At 45.8% G+C, this 14,359-nt stretch overlaps 1 protein-coding gene across 1 annotated transcript in view; it reads left to right on the forward strand.

The window, feature by feature from the left end:
- The window catches only part of TRIM9 (tripartite motif containing 9), a 116,372-nt gene that overhangs the window by 66,144 nt on the left and 35,869 nt on the right, over positions 1-14,359 (forward strand). Inside the window, exons 4-7 of the mRNA XM_061612829.1 lie at positions 1,713-1,823; positions 5,228-5,381; positions 10,244-10,401; positions 12,176-12,314. Coding sequence (XP_061468813.1) covers positions 1,713-1,823; positions 5,228-5,381; positions 10,244-10,401; positions 12,176-12,314 — 562 coding nt within the window. The remainder of the gene's footprint in view (positions 1-1,712; positions 1,824-5,227; positions 5,382-10,243; positions 10,402-12,175; positions 12,315-14,359) is intronic.

Here is a 14,359-nt window from a genome sequence, read left to right on the forward strand (position 1 = left end):
GATTCAGTTCATAGCTACCCAATTCACACTTCCCAAGACAATGTGAGAACCGAAACACAAGACGTCTTTCGAAATTCACACTTCTCAGAATTATGCAGTGCAGTTCTCCGGCCAAGCAATGTGTGCTAGAATGCATATACTGGGGTAAGGTGCGCCTTGAAATGCATATATCGGTGAAAATAAGAAACAAATCCAGCCCAGAAAATTTGCCTGAACAGAACTTCACCATGGAGGAAAAAAGAATCAGTGTGTGAGCTCCTCCTACTGGCTGTGTGCAGTACTGCAACAACATAACAGGCTCCCTGCTGCCACCCCTAGCCCCACTGCCCCTAAGCTAAGATCCACTGGGGGAGCCACTGCACACAGCAGGCTGTGATTGTGTATCCAGCTCTCAGTGGCGGCTGGTGACCCCATGTCAGTGGGGTGGTGAAATCCGCTCCGGGTTTTACCCAAACTTTCAAGGAACTGGAGGAACAGATTCCACCACCCCACCGACATGGGACCACCAGCCACCACTGCCAACCCTGCCCATTCTACCTAGGTGGTGCTCCCATCATCCCTTCTTACTAATACAGCAAAAGTTGGAGAAGGTACAAGTGGAGAGTCTGGAAGCCTGAATTTCAGTCCACCCACAGCTGTCTACTGCCATTTCCATTTGGAGTCTTTCCTTTCAGTAGCTTTTCTCCTGTCCTTTAACATCCTTGGAGTTTGGGGTGCCCACAACAGTGTCTTGCCCAATCCTTGCTCAGGATCTCAGCTTCTCAGCAGAAATCACAATGACCCATTCTGTGCAGAGAAGCCTAAGCTCTGCTGTCACTTGGAGCTGGGGACACAGCAAGTTGGCCCTCCTGCTTGTGAGAAAAGAAGCCAAAGAGTTAAGACCCCAGAGACCCCAGAAGGAGGGGGACTGGTCCTCGTGCCATACGGGAAAATCAGGAGTGCATCTGCTTACCTGCAATCACACTACATTAGCCTGCATGTTCTTTGTTGTTGTTGTTATGTGCCTTCAAGTCGATTTTGACTTATGGCGACCCTAGGAATCAGCAACCTCCAACAGTATCTGTTATAAACCAGATATTGTAAGTCCAGGTCTGTGGCTTCCTTTATGGAATCAATCCATCTCTTGCTTGGCCTTCCTCTTTTTCTCCTCCCTTCTGTTTTCCCCAGCATTGTTGTCTTTTCTAGCGAACTAACAGATTTCTTGGCTTGGGGAAGGGCCATAGCTCAGTAGCAGAGCATCTGCTTTGCGTGCAGAAGGTTCCAAGTTCAGTCCCCGGCATCTCCAAGTCGGGCTGGGAGGGATTCCTGTCTGACACTCTGGAGAGCTGCTGCCAGTCAGTGTAGACAATACTCACCTAGAAGGGCCAATGGGCTGACTGTATAAGGCCGCTTCCTTTGTTCCTAAATTGCTGCAGGAGTTGTATGGGGCCAACATGGTGATTCCCAGTGGTACAATCAAGAATCTCCACTCTCTCAGGGACCAGCCAAAATTCAATTACAGTGACCAATGAGCGTTAGAGAAACAGGTGATTCACTGGGTTTCTTGCAAGGCCAATCCCATGACAATTGATTGATTTGGCTCCTGCCACTCACCCATTCACTTAAATATTCTCCAGCGGTTACCTTATTTTATCTGCTCAGGGGTGGAACCACATGCCTGCCAGCGCTGAACGCTTTTGGAAACGTTGCCCTTCTCTGTATCTTTATTGCAGGTGGTGCGAGATCAGATCTCTCACTGCACGGTGAAGCTGCGCCAGACGACCGGGCTCATGGAGTACTGCTTGGAGGTCATCAAGGAGAATGATCCCAGTGGATTCCTCCAGGTTGCTGTTTGATTCTCTCACCCCTTTTAACTCATGCAAGAAGTATGGATTGCATTTTCTCATTGCTGCACGTCCCGCGGCTCAGACCTGCTTGAGCAACATATGTTGTGGTGTTTACTTACTTATTTGCGGTGTTCATGAGCAACCCTCTGCATGATGCCACCCAGCATTCCTATCTAAGCAACTTGAGGCTAATCAAGCCAAGATTTCATATTGGACTAGGCCAAAAACCCACATTTTGACAAGTTGGTTGGAGTTAAGGATAGCAGAGAAATTTGGCTCAGTTTGCATTTTAATGTGAAAATTTAATGTGTAAATTGGAAATTTGCATTTGCAACAATACACTTCCCAGAACATCCTTCAAAATATGCACTCTTCCAAATGTTATAAAGCAGTTCTCCAACCAAAAAATGCACGCATGCACATGCACGCACACGTGTGTATACTGTATATATATATATATATATATATATATATATATGTACACACACACACATATATATTTTACAAAAATACAGGATATTTGGGGCGATTGCTTGCAGAAATGTATATTAGACAAAATTGCATGCAAAAATATGTATATTATTTATTTATTTATTTATTTATTTATTGCATTTGTATACCGCCCCATAGCCGAAGCTCTCTGGGCGGTTTATAACAATTAAAAACATTAAAAACAAATATACAAATTTAAAAACACATTTTTTAAAAAGCAATTAAAAAGCTTTATTTGCACTAGAATGCTGATACATTTTCTTGAGGACTTTAAAAATTACAAACTGATGGAGAAACTGATATGGGCAGCTTTTTCCCTCCCTAGTTTGGGTCAATGTGTGGGGATGGAAGGCCCATATAATGCAGAGATCTCTTATAGTCCATCTTTAGCTCAGATCTGCAGTATCCAAATCACAGCTGATTTGCATTTTACCACTGAACCAGGGGAGGCCCACTGCAAGCCCAGCCTTATCTGGGTGGCCCCCCTTGGATTCTATTTTTATCCTACAAAAAGACAGACTCTTAGAACTGATCGGTAGAAATGTATTTGGACTAGAAGGCAGTGGTTGCTGGTGGCTCCATGTCAGTGGGCCAGTGGAATCCACTCCGGGTTTTAGTCCAGACTTTCAAGGCGATGACCTATGACTTGGACAGCTCCTTGAAAGTTTGGACTAAAACCCAGAGAGGATTCCACTGCCCAATGAAATGGAGCCGCTAGCCACAGGGAGGGTTGGCAGCCTGCTTGCAGATTGGCTTGAGAAGATAAACCTTCTAATCTGTTTAACCTTTTAAGACTCAATCCTTCTCATTCCATAATTGAACATACTTTGCATGCAGAAGACACCCCTCCCCAGGTTAATCCCTGGTGTCTCCAGTTAAGAGGATCTCAGGCAGAGGGGCTGTGAAGTGTCTCTGTCTGAGTCCTTGGCAGAAACACTGCCAGTCAAGGGAGACTATATTGGGTTTGAAGCATCTTTATATTTAATACGCATGTTATCAGATGCAAAGAGCTGTTGTTGAGGAGACTGATAGCTCAGGATTACAGCAGGCAGGAAGGAGGTGGGAAGTGTTTAATCAACAGGGAATTTCCTCCCAATGCAAGTAGCAGCCTCAAAGGAGGGATTTACTCAGGATCACAGCTGCTCAAGAAATGGTTAAATCCCCTCCCCGGCTTGCTCTGATCTGGATAGCTGTCAAAACGAAACAAATAAACCCCAAAGAACCCACACACAGACTGCTATTTACACTTTTTAAAGCATGCATGTTAAATGGTAAATTGCAAAGCAAATCCAAATCTGCTTCAGAGGGTTGGGCAGGGAAACCCAGAACAGATTCGATGGCATATGGTGGGGGGAAGGAATGGGACGTCCCATTGTGTAGCTCAGTGGCAGAGCGTCTGCTTTGCATCTAGAAGGTCCCAGGTTCAATCCCCGATGGCATCTCCAGGCAGGGCTGGGAGAGACTCCTGCCTGAAATCCTGGAGAGCCGCTGCCAGTCAATGTAGGCAGTACTGAGCTAGATGGATCAGTGGTCTGACTCAGTGTAAGGCCACTTCCTCTGTTCCCATATTCTTTGCAAGAATGGCCCAACTTTATTGGATATAACCTCCATTTAACATCACATCTAGTTGAGCCCTGATAAGCAAGCATCATCATTTCAAAGGCTCCAAGTACAGAGACCCACGAGATTTTCTTGTGGCAGTGAATTCCATAGGTTTTGTTCTAGTTTGATTGATTGATTGATTGATTGATTGCATTTGTATACCGCCCCATAGCCGAAGCTCTCTGGCATACAACAATTAAAAACATTAAAAACAAATATGCAAATTTAAAAACACATTCCACTTTTTATTCCACTTTTGTGCAGTAAACATCCCCTTTCTTCTCTTTCCCAGGGAAGAGGCTGATTGGTTTAAAAATGAAATAGGAACAGTATGTAGTCCTATTTCTTAGCAGAAGTATTTAGTAATAACAGCGGATTTTGAGAATCAAGCAGCCCACCTTTCCTTCAGAAACAAATAACAACAGAGACAATCTTCTTAGGTAAAAAATATAAAGAAGGTTTACTCACAACCTTTCATATGTTCAGGAAACATAGGCTCAAGCTTAGATGGAAAAAGTAGGAGTCTTAGTCCATTTAGGCTTTGGTGATGATGCTCCTGGAAGAGGATCTGTCATGCTGCCCTGTTAGAGGTTAATGGTGAATATGCAGAGATCTCAATATCCCCAGACAAAGGAGGAGGAAGAAGAAGGTAAATAACCCCACACTTTAAGGAAGTTACATCATAGTAAACAGGTTCATAGAGATATTCCCCGAATATTAGTTAGAGGGAACATCTCCCTATCAAAGGGGGCGGCATGCAAGCTTGCTTAAACCCAATAGAGGCATTGCCACGAAATGTATTTATTTGTTTATTGCATTGATATCCCACCACTCAAGGTTCTCCCCTCCCCAGTTTATCCTCACAGCAACCCTGTGAGGTAGGTGAGGTTGCGAGACAGCGACTGGCCCAAGGTCACCCAGTGAACTTCGTGGCTGAGTGAGGATTCGAACTCTGGTCTCCCAGGTCCTAGTCTGACACCTTTGCCATTACACCACCCGGGCTACGTGGGGATTGGTGGCCTTTGTTCATACATTGTGCAATTAGATACATCTATAACATCTGTACTTGGATTTTCTTGGGTCTGTTGGCCTTGTACCTGTGGTGCTCTTTTTTTCTTCTTCCCGTGGATAATATTACAAGTTGGAGATGGTATAGAAAGACACCCAGGACCATTCAGTCCTCAGCAGATGACAGTCAGAGAGAGAGAGAGAGAGAGAGAGAGAGAGAGAGAGAGAGAGTGATTTCTCTATGCCTGTATTTATCCCATCACAGCCCACTCTGACTTGCTAGTCTCCTTTGCCATCAGATCTCTGATGCACTGATACGGAGAGTTCACCTGACCGAGGATCAGTGGGGGAAGGGGACGCTCTCCCCAAGGATGACAACAGACTTTGACCTGAACCTGGATAACGCCCCTTTGCTGCAGTCTATCCACCAGCTTGACTTCATGCAAATGAAAGGTAAATATCAGGGCAATCTTGCACGTGTCTACTTGGAAACAAGTGCCACTGAGTTCAGTGGGGCTCACTCATAGGAAAGTGGGTATAGGGTTGCAGCCCCTATTTATTTGTATGTATTTGTGTTCCACCACTTCCAAAGCTCAGCTTCTAACACTGGCCAAAACCATCTTAAAAATAAATACAGTTTGTTTGGTTTTTTGCATTCCAGTCATTTAATCATTGAATGAATGGAATACTAGAAAAAGAAACATCAGGTTTAAAATAGCAACTAAATAGAAATATTTATTAACTGGTTTATTTTAGGTGTTTATGTTCCACTCTTTAACAAGATTCTCTGGGTGACTAACAATCACATAATTATTCAATATATTAAACATTATTTTTAAAAGCACTGTCCCCTTTTTAAAACCATTTTTTAAAAGCTGAGCTTTGCCAATAAGCCTAGATAGATAACTGAAGGCATGTTCATATAGACCAAGCTGAATAATGTCCAATACTTCTTTAGGAGCCTATACAAGATAAAGCACCTTCATTCTGCATTATTTGCCCAATATTTTAGTCACAGGAGTACCTTCCCCCAGGTACCCTGCATGGATATACCATCTACCTGACAGCACCCCTTTCAGATTAGTGCTCCAGTGAGATATGTGATCCCAAATACAGCAAAAGCCTTTGGGAGCCATCTTAGATGTGATGGGGGCAGCCATGTTTTTAATTATTTATTTACCAGTTGGTTGGTTTCTTTTCCTTTCTCTCAAGTCCCTCTTTGGCTTCTGAGATTTCAAAAGGCCTTACCCACCACTCCAAGCATAGCCCCACTTCAAGCATGGTGCCACAGGTATATGGTGCCCTGATCCATTGTGATGTCCACCACCAAGTGGAGGTGATAGGCCAAGCACAATGAAGATGGGTAGGGCCAATAGACTGGAAACAAAGGCAAGGGGCAAGACCATGGACAACAACCAATGGACTTGTTCAGTAGTTTCAGGACCATAGTTAGCAACCCTACAGCTGAGGCAGAAAGAACATGTTGTCTCAGCACTGCTTTGGAGCATCAGCCACAGTGTTATAGTCTACACAAGACAGCCATGACCAAAGCCCTGCCCCGAGTGCTGCATTTGGCCAGTTAAAGGGCTGGCACTTTTTTTTTTGGCAACTCTTGGTTCCTTTTAGGCAGTGAGGGTTCATGCTGCAAGGACTTCTATGGGGGAAGTTCCCCAACTCTTTCTAGATCCTCTGAGTCATTCAAGTCTAGTAGGAAAGGTGCCTCCTCAAAGTTCAGGGAACAAGATGCAGGTTCTGGTGCCAGTGGATTCACATGGGAAGGACTGGGCAATGAATCCTTCTCCTTGTGCCAATTGTTCTAGGACAGCCTTTCCCAACTAGTGGGCCACCAGATGTTGTTGGACCACAATTCCCATCTTTCCTGACCGTTGGCAATGCTGGCTGAGGCTGATGGGAGTTGTGGTCCAACAACATTTTATTTATTTATTTATTTATTTTATTACATTTTTAAACCGCCCTATAGCAACAAGCTCTCAGGGTGGTGTACAACAATATAAAAACAAGTTAACATACAAATGAGCATGGGTACAATAGACTATAAAAGATATATAAAACAAGATTAAGACAAAAATAGATTAAAATTAAAATTAAAATTTTAAAATGTTAAAATGCCTGGGCAAAGAGGTAGGTCTTTACCTGGCGCCGAAAGGATAACAAAGAAGGCGCCAGGCTTATCTCGTCAGGGAGGGCGTTCCATAACTCGGGGGCCACCACTGAGAAGGCCCTAGCTCTAGTTATTACTCTCCGGGCCTCCTTGTGCATTGGAACCCGGAGAAGGGCCTTCGACGTCAGGCGCAGCGAACGGGTAGGTACATAGCAGAAGAGGCGTTCCGCCAGGTATTGCGGTCCAATGCCGTTAAGGGCTTTATAGGTAAGAACCAACACTTTGAATCTGGCCCGGAAACATATTGGTAGCCAGTGCAGCTGGGCCAGGACAGGAGTTATATGATCATATTTTTTAGCCCCAGTAAGAACTCTGGCCGCAGCATTCTGCACCAGCTGAAGTTTCCGAACCGTCTTCAAAGGTAACCCTACGTAGAGTGCATTACAGTAGTCCAATCTAGAGGTTACCAGAGCATGAATAACTGTGGCGAGGTTCTCTCTGTCTAGATAGGGTCGTAGTTGGGCTACCAGCCGAAGCTGGTAGAACGCATTCCGTGCCACCGAGGCTACCTGAGCCTCCAGTGACAGGAGCGGATCTAATAAAACCCCCAGACTATGGACCTGCTCCTTTAGGGGGAGTGTAACCCCATCCAGGGCAGGTCGGACATCTACCATCTGGGCAGAGAGCTCCCCCACCAACAGCATCTCAGTCTTGTCAGGATTGAGTCTCAGTTTATTAGCTCTCATCCAGTCCATTATCACGGCCAGGCAGTGGTTTAGTACATTGACAGCCTCACCTGAAGAAGATGAAAAGGAGAAATAGAGCTGCGTATCATCAGCATATTGCTGGAAACGCACTCCAAATCTCCTTATGACCTCGCCCAGCGGCTTCATATAGATATTAAAGAGCATGGGGGACAAAACCGAACCCTGCGGGACCCCATATTGGAGTACCCAGGGATTCGAGTAATGCTCCCCAAGCACCAGCTTCTGGAGACGATTCTCGAGGTAGGAGCACAGCCACTGCCAAGCAGTGCCTCTGACTCCCAAATCCGCAAGTCGCCCCAGAAGGATACCATGGTCGATGGTATCAAAAGCCGCTGAGAGATCCAGGAGAACCAACAGAGTTACACTCCCTCTGTCTTTCTCCCGACAGAGGTCATCATACAGGGCGACCAAGGCTGTTTCTGTACCAAACCCCGGCCGAAAGCCCGATTGAAATGGATCCAGATAATCAGTTTCATCCAAGAGAGCCTGGAGCTGGCAAGCGACCACACGCTCTAAAACCTTGCCCAGGTGGCCCACTAGTTGGGAAAGGCTGTTCTAGGAGGACTCTGCATCTGAGGATTCCAGGGCCATGATAAATGGCTTAGTTGTGGATGTGCAGCTCTGTGGGTAGGAAACTGAGACTCTCTGAGCTTCTCGGGATGCTAAAATCACGTGCTTGCATACTGCGGTTATGGAGATGCAAAGGACACACAGCACTAATTACCATGTTAGAAAAGTGGGAGAGGAACAAATCTGATGCCGATATCTAAGCATTATCACCCCTTCCTTTGTATGCCATTTATTCAGAGATCTGTGCTGCATTCACCCCACTGGGGACAATGAATTTCCTCTTGTCTGCTTCGCCCAGCTGCGTTCGCATTCATTCCTGTCTTCTCTGCCAGTTCTGCTGCATTGGCACATTATTTTTAAAAGCCCCATCTGTGGGAGCAGCACAGCAGAGAGACCACAGCAGACAGACTGTGAGAAGTTGCTTGCGGGGACGCTCCTGGACGAGCAGCCAGCCGCAAGATGTCTGTCTGCCCCTCCCTCCTGTGGTACTTCGCAGACTTGCAAAGTGGGGAAATCCAGACCTCTCTCTTAAAACAGACTTCAGGCCAGCAAGGCCTGCTAGAAGGAAGTTCTGAACTGGTAAACTGGGTTAAGTTTCTAGCAAAAGTAGCATTTATATGTTGTTGTTGTCGTTATGTGCCTTCAAGTCGATTACGACTTATGGTGACTCTATAAATCAGCGACCTCCAAGAGCATCTGTCATGAACCACCCTGTTCAGATCTTGTGAGTTCAGGTCTGTGGCTTCCTTTAGGAAATCAATCCATCTCTTAGTATTTATATAGTTTGTTTTAAAAGCATGTTCAAAAGCACTTCTGGCCCAGAGTCCCTAGTATTATGAGAGAGGGAGCCCTCTCCTTAATATCCAGCCACACATTTAAAGCACATGGCTTCCCCCAAAGAATCCTGGGAACTGTAGTTTACATCTCACAGAGCTGCAATTCTCAGCACTCTTAACAAACTTCAGTTCTTAGGATTCTTTGGGGAAAGCCATGTTCTTTCAATGTGCATTAAATTTATTTCTTTATTACATTTGTATACCGCCCTTAGCCGAAGCTCTCTGGGCGGTTTACAACAATTAAAACATTAAAAACAAATATACAAATTTAAAAACACATATTTAAAAGCCAATTAAAACGCATGCAAAAATGCCTGGGAGAAGAGGAAAGTCTTGACCTGGCGCCAAAAAGATAACCGTGTCGGCGCCAGGCATGCCTCGTCAGGGACATCATTCCACAATTTGGGGGCCACCACTGAGATTAAATGTGCTTCAGATGTATCGTGTGGCGGCGATTTTTTAAGAAAGCTTTGTCTTCTTTTCTGAGAGTCCACATGGAACTATTCCTACAAGCTTCTGAAGGCTGAATGTTCCATTCTGGCCATTAGACCAGCCTTTCTTAACATTTGGGTCCCCAGATGTGGTGGGACTACAACTCCCACCAGGCCCAGCCAGCATGGCCAATGGTCAGGAATGATGGGAACTGGGAGAGACTGGGAAAGGCTGCATTGGACAATGCCTGAGCTAAGATCTGAAGCAAGGCCCTCCGGCTCACAGCTCACTGACCATGTCCTCCCTCCCCAGAATACCTTTACAGTGATGCAAAGTCCTGATGTAGTATCATTCAAACCGTGGCATTGCAGAGCAGAAAATCTGAACTGAGATTCGCCTCTGTTCTTTTTTGTGGCCATTAAGCAATAACATGTTCCAGGATCTCTCTGCACCCATGCACACGCACGCACGCACGCACACGCACACGCACGCACAGATCATTAACAAGCCCTTCCTTGCAGAATTTGAAGGCTGCAATCTCCACTATGGCTGGTGGTAGAAGTCAGGGTTACACTAATTTCTGTTCAGCTTCCTCCCCAGTGCCGGCACCCCCAATCCTTCAGCTGGAAGAATGCTGCACCCACAACAACAGCGCCACCTTGTCCTGGAAGCAGCCGCCGCTATCAACGGTGCAGGTGGAGGGATATATCCTGGAGCTGGATGATGGGAACGGCGGCCAGTTCAGGGTATGCATGAGGGAGAGGCACCCATATGGCACAGGGGGGTGGGGTCGTGGTGGTACCAGCTCCAGGTTTTAGAAGGCCCTTGGGCAAGCGACCCTCCCTCAGCCCATCTCCCCCAATGAGCCTACCTCCTTACTGCAGCAGGCCCATGGACTCCAGTCCATGGGGTCCTTTGCTCGACAGATACCCAGCCATGTCTACCGTGCACCTGGGAGGAAGGTCAGAACTGGAGCTCTATGTGCACAGACAACCAAGAATATACAGTATATATTGGATGTGAGATCAGGTGGGTGGAAAGCCAAAGGTGCACAGACACTTTGGATCCCTTTTGAGAACAAGCCTAATATATCTGCTTGGATAATCAGTATCTATCCCTCTTGACAATTAAGGGCTCTTGCTTCATGACTCCTTCCTGTCTCTGGGTGGTTTGGTATACCAGGGACAGCTAAACCCATGTCAGCTTCCTCGTGAGGAGCTTCCAGCGGCTTTGAATATTTATCCAAACAGTGGCGCTCAGTGGCTCCATGTCAGTGGGGCAATGGAATATACTCCGGGTTTTAGTCTGAACTTTCATTGAGCTGTCCAAGTTGCTTGAAAGTCTGGAATAAACCCAGAGTGGATTCCACTGCCTCACTGACATTGGAGCCACCAGTCCCCACTGTGTGTGTGTGTGTGTGTGTGCCGCTATATCCAAATATGTGCAACAGATTTCCTTCCCCCCTTTTCCCTTGCTGTCACCTCCATTAATATTTTGCTTGTGTTGCAACCCTTTCTAAACAATGCTAGATACTTTTCAGTGTTCATTCAAGCCAGGAAGTAATGGCCCTCATCTGAAGCCCTGGAGAACTGCTGCCAGTCAGAGTAGACACTACTGCTAGATGGGCCAGTGGTCTGACTTGGTATAAGGCAGCTCCCTACATTCTTAAGTTTTTGGTCATTTGATGACTGAACTGAGATTTGACCCACAGACTTCCTGGTTTATAGTCCATACCAAATTTTGCCAACCTCGTGCCTTCCAGATATTCCCACCGACCCCATCTGGCATGGCCTTTGGGAGTTGTGGCCCAAAGCATGTGGAAGGAACCAGGTTGGAGAAGGCTGGCCTATGATATATTCTGCACCCAGTGGTAGTTGATGGCTCCATGTCAATGGGGCAGTGGAATCCACTCCAGGTTTTAGCCTGAACATTTGAGGAACTGTTCAAGGTGCTGAAGCACCTGAAAGTTCAGGCTAAAATCCGGAGCGGATTCCACTGCCCCATGGCATGAAGCCACCAACCGCCACTGGGTGTAGAACAGGAGACGAGATAGTAGGACAGCCTTCTCCAACCTGGTGCCCTCCACATGCTTTGGACTACACCTCCCACAACTTCCATATTTTGGGAGCTGTAGTCCAGAATATCTGGAAGGCATGAGACTGTCTACACCAAATCTCTGCTGCGTTGCACCAGTACTCAGAAAAGAGCCATTCGCTTTCCAGCCTGTTTCTGAATGGCTCCACCAGTGACTGGCAAAGTTAGAAGACTAACTGAGACATTGGAAATTTGACCATCTGATAGAAGCACTCCTTTCGAGGAGGGCCATAGCTCAGTGGCAAAGCACATGCAAAAGGTCAGCTCCTCAGCACCTCCCACTGAAAGAATTGCAAGTATGAGGAATTGTAGATACCTGATCCTTCTGCCTGATTCTCCGGCCAGGTAGAGAAGACAACCCTTGGTTAGATGATGGTCCAGTGGCCTGACTCAGTATATATCAGCTTCATGTCTTTGGGTGTTTAGGAGGTGTATGTCGGAAAGGAGACAATGTGCACTGTGGACGGTCTCCACTTCAACAGCACATATAGTGCTCGGGTGAAGGCCTTCAACAAGACTGGGGTCAGCCCGTACAGCAAGATGCTGGTCCTGCAGACCTCTGAGGGTAAGTAATGGCTGCAGGAATTTCCTTGGATAGTTGAGGAGGTGGTTCTCACATGGCCAGGGGAGGGCACTTCCTTTCATGTGCACATTTCAGCATTTCTTACAGCCGCCACTTTTTCTTACTGGGCTTGACAAACTGGAGACAGAAAAGAAAAGAATGGAATTCTTTGGGTGCCTAAAATTATTTCTTTTCTCCCCTCCCCTCTCCATTCTGAAAATATGTTGCCATCTTTTTTTGAGCATAGAGCTGACTCCTTGAGATTCAGAGACTTTTTTCTACCTTGGGTAGAAAACAGGTTTCTCTCCTCGCCCTCCTGTTCTCTCATTTTGACCTCTACTTTCTTCTTTGAATTATGAACCTCCCTCAAAATATCAGAAAGACGTCTTCTGGGCAACTCACAATGATAGAGGTGTGGTTGCTCAAAGATGTTTGCCGAGGAGTTTAGGTGTCTGTCCATAAATAGATACACATATGTATATCTATAGTTTTAGACATCACTATAGGGTTGGATATGACATTATGCTAGCAGAATCCCACTCATGCAACAGGACTTTCCTTTCCTCTCCTGTCCCTGTTTGCCTCCCAGATCTGCTCCAGATTTGCACCCAGCCCTCTGGAGCAGATTTTGAGGGTATGGGGGGCAGAGGAGACTGGTGGCTCCGATGTCAGCAGGGCAGGAATCCGCTCTGGATTTTAATATGAACTTTCAAGGAGTTGTCCAAGGCACCTTGGACAGCTCCTTGAAAGTTCGGATTAAAACCTGGGGTGGATTGACTGCCCCACTGACATCAGAGACATTAGTCTCCACTGGGGAGGGGACTGCAGTGGAGCAGAGAGGAAGAGGACTTTCCACTGCAGAAGTGGAAGTCTGTTGCATGAGGGTAATGGTAGTGTTGGATACAATCCATGGGTAGATATATATAGATATACGAATTTTACAGCATCAAATAGCTTTTCAGACAATTTTGTGCCAGAACTTGGAAGGATGCAGTTAATCACTAAACCTATACACTTATCGCTATGACTGATGAAGCAGAGATAAGAATTTCTTATAGCAAAAATGTGAAACCTCACATCAGAGTAGCTGAAGAAGGTGGAAGCCAACATTTTTCTATAGGAATTTAATATTTTTGATTTGTTAATCCTGGTTCGTAAAATATATAAATACGTATGAGCGTGTGTGTGTATAGTAAAGCATAAAAGCATACTTTTTCTTAGAAAAGAAACAATATGGTTTTCTCATAGCAATCTTAAATATTCAAACCGAGTAAAAAAAAGAACATGCCTGAAATACTGAACCACTGACAACCAAATAGCTAATACAAAATTGATATTATACTGATTTTTGAGAGGCAGTCAGCTTAATTACAGTAGCAACAATTTCCCAGAGGTTTCTAAGCCAGTCATGTGTGTTTTTGCAGGGGAAGGGAATCTTTGTTTTCCAGTGTTTAGCTAGATTCTCTCTCTCTCTCTCCCTCTCCCTCTCTCTCTCTCATGGTCTCTCCCTCCTGATGTCATCCTCACAACAACCCCGTGAGGTAGGTTAAGCTGAGAGACAGTGACTGGCCCAAGATCACCCAGTGAAATTCATGGATGAGCGGGGATTTGAACCCTGGGCTCCCAGGTGCCAGTCTGACACTCTAACTACTGCACCACACTGGCATTCCAGTGGCTCTTCATATATATCAGGCATCCCTGAATGCATACCAATGACATCATTGTCATACCATTAAGAAAGAAAAGATCAGATTCCAACATTACCTGAAGAATCTCAATTATTATTGTTATAACCATTTACTATTATAACCACCCCACCCCACCTGTCCTTTTCCTCTGCACAGTAAGGGTTTGGGATTGCTCTCTAGATTCTAGACTCTCTAGCATTTATCAAGTGTGAACAGGGCCCTAGACCTCCTCACCTGTTTGAGTATGAAAGACTGTGGGCCAGTCAGTCCTTTCTTGATGGACTTCACCTGTGATTTGCGCATCCCTGTCCTGCTTCAGTTGGGCTGCAAATTGCAGGGTGCTGGGTAAGGGTTAGGGAA

This window comes from Rhineura floridana, chromosome 2 (genome assembly GCF_030035675.1).
Source record: "Rhineura floridana isolate rRhiFlo1 chromosome 2, rRhiFlo1.hap2, whole genome shotgun sequence".
Classification (NCBI taxonomy): Eukaryota; Metazoa; Chordata; class Lepidosauria; order Squamata; family Rhineuridae; genus Rhineura; species Rhineura floridana.